This window comes from Mauremys reevesii, linkage group 13 (genome assembly GCF_016161935.1).
Source record: "Mauremys reevesii isolate NIE-2019 linkage group 13, ASM1616193v1, whole genome shotgun sequence".
Classification (NCBI taxonomy): Eukaryota; Metazoa; Chordata; order Testudines; family Geoemydidae; genus Mauremys; species Mauremys reevesii.
This window is the reverse complement of record NC_052635.1, coordinates 3,242,423-3,250,887: the sequence shown is the minus strand read 5'-3', so window position 1 is coordinate 3,250,887 and position 8,465 is coordinate 3,242,423. Positions and strand designations below refer to the sequence as shown.

The following is an 8,465-nucleotide window of genomic DNA, read 5'->3' as shown; positions in this document are numbered from 1 at the left end:
CTGGGAATAAAGACATGTTACAAGTATCGGTATAAAAACAGCGATAATGTTATAGTCTTCGGGCTCTGCCATTTAAGCTGGGGGAACAAAATACCTTCCAAAGCTGCTACAATGAAAACAGCTGCCATCCAAGGTCTCATTTTGCCTGGTGCTGGAGAGGAAAGTTCCCGGGGGATTGGCTCGTAAATGCACAGACCCAGGGCTGCGGATTGTCTCTCCGGGTGCTGCCTGGGCAGATAGAGGCACAGATTTAAACAGGAAACTCTCCACCCTCTATTTGCATATTCCCCTCCTTATAAGGGACCCAAACTCTTTCCCTGTAGGCTGTGAATTGCTTCCTCCAGGGCTGAGAGAGGAGCCAGATGGTCCCTTCCTGTGGATCTCTGCAGCACCCAGCCCCAGTGCGATGGGGTATAAAGGGGGAAAGAATCAGCTGCCGGGTGTGAGCCCAATTCCCCGGTTGTGAATTTAGGGCCTGATTGTCATCAACCTTATAACGAGGAGTCCGGTGGCACCTTAAAGACTAACGGATTTATTTGGGCATAAGCTTTTGTGAGTAAAAAACCCACTTCTTCAGATGCATGGAGTGAAAATTCCAGCTGCAGGCATTGTTATACCGACACAGGGAGAGAAGGGAGTTACCCCACAACTCTGGTTCTCCACATGTAAGGTAACTCCCTTCTCTTCGTGAGCCAGTATTGTTATGCCCATATCTGTAATTTTCACTCCATGCATCTGAAGAAGTGGGGGGAGGGGTTACTCAAAAAGCTTGTTCCCAAATAAATCTGTCAGTCTTTAAGGTGCCACCGGATTCCTCGGTTTTTTTTTGGATACAGACTAACACGACTAGGTCCCTGATACATCAAATTATCCTGTCCTGGGGAAGGGGTCTCCAGAGTCTCTGCCCATGTGAACATCGGGTCAGTGACAGGCCGGATTAACTTTTTGTGGGCCAGGCGCTAAACATATTTGTGGGCCCCCATGGGAGCAAAGGAGCATGGCATGGGGAGGTGAGTCCGCAGAGCGAGGGGCCAGCCAGGGCCAATGGGGCATAGCATGGTGGGGCCAGCCCCCCTCCACCCAGCCCAGTGCAGGGCACTGTACAGAAACTGGCAGTTGCCAGGTGCACACTGGCCCGCCCAGCCCTGTACTGCCACTGTACCCCTTCCCCTCAGGGGTGGGCCCATGCCACACCCCACAGCCCCCGACTCCCTATGCCCAGCGTCCCCTGGAACTGCTATGCCCCCACCACAGACCCTCCACCACAAATGCACAGCGCCCTGCACACCCCCACCCAGCACCCTCCCACTCAGACAGCCACACCATCACTGACCAATGCACTTCCCCACAGCCCCACCACCACCACTACACAGCACCCCACTCACACCACCCACTGCCCAGCATCCCAACACACAGACCACCCCCACCGCCCCCCAAGAGACCTCCCACTGGCCAGCAGCCCCCACACACCTCCAGAGACCCACACCCTACACCCTGGCCATGCTCACCGGCCCTGCTGGAAGGTGACGGTCTCTGTCAGGCTGAACTGGCAGTGTGGCCGGGGCTGGTCCAGTGCCAGGACAGGGAATCACTCCAGCCTCTCGGGAGTGGCACGATTAGCCTGGCCAGGATCTGGCCGGACTCCCTCAGGACCCACTTGCCTGGAGATAGGATGACCCTACGTCCCCGTTTGGCCGGGACAGTTCCCTTTTTAACCTCTGTCCCAGCCATCCTGACTTTTTTGGTAAAAACGGGAATTTATCCTGTTTGCTCTTGCAACTGATCAGTTGGCAAGAGCCAACGAAGAAATACCCAGTGTACCAGAAAAGTCCGGTGCCCCCCCAGCGGGGTGTGGAGGAACATGTGTGTGTGTGTGTGTGTGGGGGGGGGTGGTAACACAAGGTGTCAGGCAGCAGGGCTTGAGGGGGTCAGTCCCAGCCAGAATGCAGCTTGGGGGGAGGAGATAGGGGCCAGCCCCAGCCCCTGACAGCCGTGTAGGGAGGGTGTAAGTCCCAGCTCTTAGCAGTGGTGCAGGAGCTGGGGCAAAGTGGGAGGGGGTCAGCCCCTGTCCTGACAGCGGCATGCAGAGCTCAGGGAGGGGGGGTCAGCCCGTGGCTGTGGTGTGGGGAGCTGTGGGGGAGGGGTCAGCCCCAGTGATTTAGAGTTAGTGGGGCCCTGTGCTCAGCTTCATTTTTGGGGCTCCGCCTTGGGACCCAGCCAAGAAACGGCACATTCTCTCATATCTCCCCCCACCCCTGTTTTTCTTTTTTTTTTCCTTCATCCTCCGCCAATAAGTAATAGCAAGTAAATGGAAATAAAGGTACCTTGATTGGTTTTGTAGTCTAACTTATTTTTTCACAGAACACTTGAAAATCGCTGGGGGTCTCGGTGGACCACTTAGTGATCTTTCCAAATACTGTTTGTACTGTTAGCAAACTATTGTAAAGCACTTTGGATAAGAGCCCTTTATAAAAAATGTAAAAAAATCATTGGGGTGCAGGGTCTGGCCAGGAGCCCTTACCTGGGGCAGCTCCCATTTAGTGTGAGGAGTGCATGAGTCAGAGAGAATATCAAAGTTGGAAGGGACCTCAAGAGGTATCTAGTCCAACCTCCTACTCAACGCAGGATTGATTCCTAGACAGATTTTTACCCCACTTCCCTAAGTGGCCCCCTCAAGGACTGAACTCATAACCCTGGGTTTAGCAGGCCAATGCTCAAACCTCTGAGCTATCCCTCCCCCATGGGGGTGTATGAGGGGATGCAGGAGTCAGGGCTGGGAGTGCAGGGTCTGGGACGCAGTTATGATGCAGGAGGGGGCTCAGGGTTGGGGCAGGAGGTTGGGGGATGGAGCACTTACCTGGGGCAGCTCCATTTGGTATGAGGGGTGCAGGATTCAGGGCACAGGGCTGGTGGTGTGTGAGAGGGCTGCAGGAGTCAGGGCAGGTGGCTGGGGGTGTGGGCTGGGGTTCTGGGGGTGCTCCCAGCCCCCTGCCCTGAGCGGCTCATGGCACAGGGCTGGAGGGGGTATGTGCAGGGGGAGTGCGGGGCCCTGCCTTTGCTCTGCCCTGCCCTGATTCCACCCCCTTCCCCAAGTCCCCACCTCTTCTCCACCTCCTCCAGAGCATGCTACAGTCCCGCTCCTCCCCCTCATTTGCACCAGCAAACAGATGTTCAGCGGCAGGGGAAGCACTGGAAGGGGGAGGGGCAGGAACACAGCACGCTCAAGGAAGAAGTGGGGGAGGGAGGAGCTTGGCTGCTGGTGGGTGCGGGAGGAGCCCGCCCTGCACCAGGAGCCCCAGGAGCTGGCAGGACCAAGCTTCTGCCCCTGCAGGAGAGAGCAGGGGGGGGGGGCAGAGAAGAGCTGGCGGGGCCTTACTGCAGCCCAAGCAGGGTGGGACAGGCCGGTGCCCCTTTGGAGTCCAGGCCCAGTGCCCTGGCACCAGTGGTACCTGGTAAACCTTGTACTGGTCAGTGGCTGGGGAGGGGTCGGGTCACAGGGTTGCATTGGGCTGGGACACTCACTGGAGAGTTAAGTCTCCCTGAGCTGGGGAGCGCGATGTGTCTGGGAGTCTTTCCATACGTGAGGATGCAGGCAGCTCTGAAGTTATTACTGGCTTTGGAACGTATCTGCCAAGATGGGATGGATCTAAGTAGTGAGGCTGGTGGATCATTTTTGCTACTATATTGAATTCTTAAAGGAAGAGGACAAGAAGTGTTTGTTAAGGCTACTGAAAAATTACACAGACTTGATTATTAAAAATCTACAATAACAACTTCTAGATTCTATGTAGCTTTTACAGATCTAGGGCCTATAAAACACCAACAGTTGAGTGGAGCGAGGCACTACCAGCAATGGGGCTGCCGTGTGCTCAGGATAGAATAGAGAATTTGAACACAGAATGGGAATATCATAGGACGAGTGAATGAAGATTTGACTTCAACTTCTTTTTTTATTATCACAAGTGGCGTGAGCCGATCTTTATGCCATATTTCCTGGGATGAAAGAAGTAGGAATTCATCTCTTGCTACTCCCAGTCACAACAGCTACAGGTGAGGGTTCTTTTTCATCACTGAATAGAATTTTGTGTTCGGAAAGAAGTCGCCTTCTGCCTGGTGATATGAATGAACTAATGAGCATATCAACTGAGGGAAAGGAAGTACCAGACACATGAGCAGCCACCAAAGATGAACGCATTGCATTCAACAAGTTCATTAAAAGAGTTGTGCAAAATTATAACAAGAAACGAAGAAGGATGTAGACGTCACACTTCATAGAAGGCTTGAGTAGCCAACTGTAATTTGTGTGATGATTTTAAAACACCAGTTAAATCTAATAAAATGGCCATGAAACTTTTTCAGTTCTTACTATGGTGTCGTACAGCCCAGCTTCACCCTCACGGTCCCATCCCGCATTGGCCCTGACCCCCCTGTAAATTCAAACCCTCCCTCCCAAATTTCAATTACTGGGAAAACACTGATGATGTCATCAAGGGCTGAGGGGCGGGGTCTGTTAGCTCCATGGTGACTCCATGAAATTGTGGAACTTTATTGTGGGCTGGATCCTTAGTTGCACCGTTCACGCTCAGACTGTGATTTCCAAATGTCACATGGATAAAAAACAAAACAAAACAAAACGTGAGTCTCTTTTGAAAGTCCCAGCAGTGCCCACATTTTCCTGCTCGCTGGAGTGGGGCTCATTCAGCTCCACCCACTGACACCCGCGGAGAGTCCGGGCGGTGATTTCCCAATGTCCGTGGGGTGAAAACAATCCACGAGCCGCTTGGGAAAGTCCGGGCGGTGCCACATCCCCAGGCTCAGCGGAGTGGGGTTTGTTCAGGCGCTGGGTGATCTCTGCCCACAGCCCCGCCCGGACTCTGAATGGCCCATTTCCATATCCAGCCTCCAGCTCTCCGTGCCTCAGTCTCCCCGCTCTGACCCAGGGGCTGGGATAGTTCCCGGCCTCCGGGCGGCGCTGTCGGGAGAAAGGCGATAACCGCGTGTGAAGGGCCGAGATGCCCCGGTGATGGGCCCCCACACGGGTTATAATGAACTAATCACCTTCCGCTGCGTTAATCCGCTAAACGTCCCAGTTTGCCGAAAGGGCCAGAGCCTCCCTGGTGTAAATCCGGAGTAACTCGAGTCTAGTGAAAGCAGTTGTGGTGACTTTACACCAGCGGCGGATTTGATTCCAGGAGAAATTCGCTTCATCCGTTGGGTCTGATGCGAACCCCAATGCGCTTGTCCCGTTTACACTGACAGACGCTGTCCTGTGAGTGTGACACCGAGACGGGCCCCGGGGGAGCCAACGTGCCAGGTCTGCCAGGGGAGAGCGACTCAGAACAGGACTCACTCCGGATTGGGGTTCACAGATGAAGCGAGGGATCTCTGCACCCAGTGGGGCTCTGGGCAGGAAGGGGAGACACGTTGCCCGGGAACGGAAGGGTTAAAACTGCCGGGAGGTTTGTGTTACATTCACCCGGGTGCCGGGTCTCCTGTCCCAGCCCGGAGCGGTGTGTGTGTCATTGCTGCCCCCGCGCGGCTGCCGGGAGAAGCGCGATTCCGCAGCCCGGGTTTTTGTATGATCACAAACCGGTTTCGTGTCACTGTGTCTCTCGCACAGTAATAGCGGGCGGTGTCCTCGGGCTTCAGGCCGGTCATTTGCAGATACAGCTCACTCTTGGGATCATCCCTGGAGATGGTGAATCGGCCTTTCACTGAATCAGGGTAGTATGTACTACTCCCACCCGTGCTTATAGCAGCGACCCATTCAAGTCCCTTCCCGGGAGCCTGTCGGACCCAGTGCATCCAGTAGCTGCTGAAGGTGAAGCCGGAGGCTTTGCAGGAGAGGCGGAGAGAGTCTCCGGGCTTTTTCACATCCCCTCCGGACTCCACCAGCGCCTGGGACCGGACACCTTGGAATAAAGACAGGCCATTAATATCGGTATAAAAACAGCGGTAATACAATATTCTTCTAACTCTGCCAGTTATTCAGAGGAGGAAAATACCTTCCAAAGCTGCTAGAGCCAAAATTAAAAGGAGCAAAAATCCCATTTTCCCGGGTGCTGGAGGGGAAAGTTCTCAGGGACTGGCTGGTCACTGCACAGACCCAGGGGCTGCGGATTGTGTCTCCGGGTGCAGCCTGGGCAGAGAGAGGCACAGATTTAAACAGGAAACTGTCTCCCTCATTTGCATGTCCCCGCTTTATAAAAGACACACACTCCTGCTGCCAGTGATCTGAGTGACTCGCCCCAGCGCTCCGGGTGCAGGAGACAGACTGTCCCGGCCTGTGTGTCTGTGCAGCGCCGGGCACAGGGCGCTGGGATCCTCCTGACACTTTCGGACCCCTGGCAGGAATGACCAGCTCCCTGCATTGACTCTATTTCCTCAACCAGGAACTTAGGGGCTATTTATTGTAAAGTGATATGGCGAGGGGAAGGGAGGGGAGACTCAGCTCTGGAGCCCCGTCCCATACGCAGAGGGGCCATGTAACGTCCGGTCAGTGGGGCCCGTGTCTGGCGAGGCTTCAGGCAGCACTGAAGGGAGATTGTTATTCACGATGGATATTTTTATTCGTGTCCACACTTCTGTTCCCATTCAGACTCCACTTCCCATTTATACGGGAATTCAGTAAAATAAAACGGAGCACAAATCAGTACCTTTCTGTTGGCTGTTGGGGTTGATTCCTGTTCCCCCCTTAAATGGGGCCATTTTAAGAGCCAAACACGATGTGAACCCGCTGTCGGTTTTGGTGATGGGCTTTGTCACTCTGGTCTAGTCTCTCACACAGTGACACCGGGCGGTGTGTTCCGCTCCCCTGCTGCTCCTTTGTAAATACAGAGGGCTGCTGGGACTGTCTCAGGAGACAACGAACCGTCCTTTCACTGAATCGGTGCAATGGGAACAATTTCGTGTGTCCTGCGCCCTGGAGACCCGCTGCAGACGCTTCCCAGGAGCCTGACGGACCCAGCGCTGAAGTGGAACCCGGAGACTTTAGAAGAGGCGAAGTCAAAGGGCGCCTGCAAGTTCCATGTACAAACGAGCCGTGTATGTAGGTGCAGAGCTGAAAAAAGGATGTTTTCCAACCCCCAAAGCCCCTCTTCAGTCTCCTCCCCAAGGCGGTGCTGTTTTCTCATTGCTCCCCCTGGTGGGGAATGGAGAAGGGGACTCTGCAGCCCCCCTCCCGCTCACTGACTTCCCTTTTGTATTATCATTTAAAGCAGAAAATAAATATTTGGGGGGTTATTTATTCTTTTAATCCAAGATTATTTTGCTCCTATGAAAATGTCCCTTTTGCCAGAAACAGCCAGCTTTTGCTGAACAATTATTCAACTAACCAGAAAAACAAACAAACAAAAAAGAAAAACAAAACAAACAAACTTGGTGGGTTCTAGTGCCAAAAGCTGAGAGATCACTGCCCTTCTGCTTGACTGTATCTCTGACAGTGGGGGAAGAAAGCGGAATCCCAGGATGCTGAAGTAAAGAGGGTGCTAGACTGAAACCCAATTAATCAGGTTGAGGATTTATGGCCTGTATTATGCAGGTGATCAGACTAGGGAATCATACTAATCCTTTCCAGTCTTTAATTCTATGAATCTGTAACTGTCCTGGAGGTTGTTTTCCTTTTTACTTTGGTGTCTGATAAGGCTCACATTCAAATATGACCATAAGAACATAAGAATGGCCATATTGTCTCAGATCAAAGGTCCATCTAGCCCAGTGGCCCGTCTTCTCACAATGGCCAATGCCAGGTGCCCTAGAAGGAATGAACAGTATTCCAGATGTGGGCTTACCATGGATTTATATAAGGGCAATAATATATTCTCCGACTTATTCTCTATTCCTTTTTAATCCTAATATCCTGTTTGCTTTTTTAACTTCTGTTGTGCACTACGTGGACATCTTCAGAGAACTATCCACCATGACACCAAGGTCTCTTTCCTGACTCGTTGTATCTAAATTAGCATCCAGCATATTGTATGTATAGTTGGAGTTACTTTTTCCATTGTGCATAACTTTACTTTTATCCACATTAAATTTCATTTTCCAGATTTTTTTAGCACTTTGTTATTGTTTGTTTGAAACAATTGTTTGTTGGTTTTGTGAGATCTTTTTAAAGTTCTTCACAGTCTGCTTTGGTCTTAACTATCTTGAGCAGTTTAGTATCATCTGCAAACTTTATCACCTCACTGTTTACCCCTTTCTCCAGATCATTTTTAAATAAATTGAATGGGATTGGTCCTAGGACTGACCCTTGGAGGACACCACTAGTTTGTCCTCTCCATTCTGAAAATTTACCATTTACCATTTATTCCTACCCTTTGTTCCCTGTTTTTTAACCAGTTCTCAATCCATGATAGGATCTTCCCTCTTATCCCATGACAACTTAAGAGCCTTTGAGTGGCCTTGTCAAAGGCTTTCTGGAAATCTAAGTACACTATGTCCACTGGATCCCCCTTCTCCACATG

The 8,465-nt window shown here is 52.0% G+C and overlaps 1 gene segment (V, D, J or C); it reads right to left on the bottom strand.

The window, feature by feature from the left end:
- Positions 1 to 5,297: 5,297 nt before the first annotated feature.
- On the bottom strand, positions 5,298 to 6,137 carry LOC120380448. The segment is given in 2 exon segments: positions 5,298 to 5,912; positions 6,006 to 6,137. Coding segments are annotated over 2 exon segments (486 nt in total).
- Between the last annotated feature and the right edge of the window lie 2,328 nt (positions 6,138 to 8,465).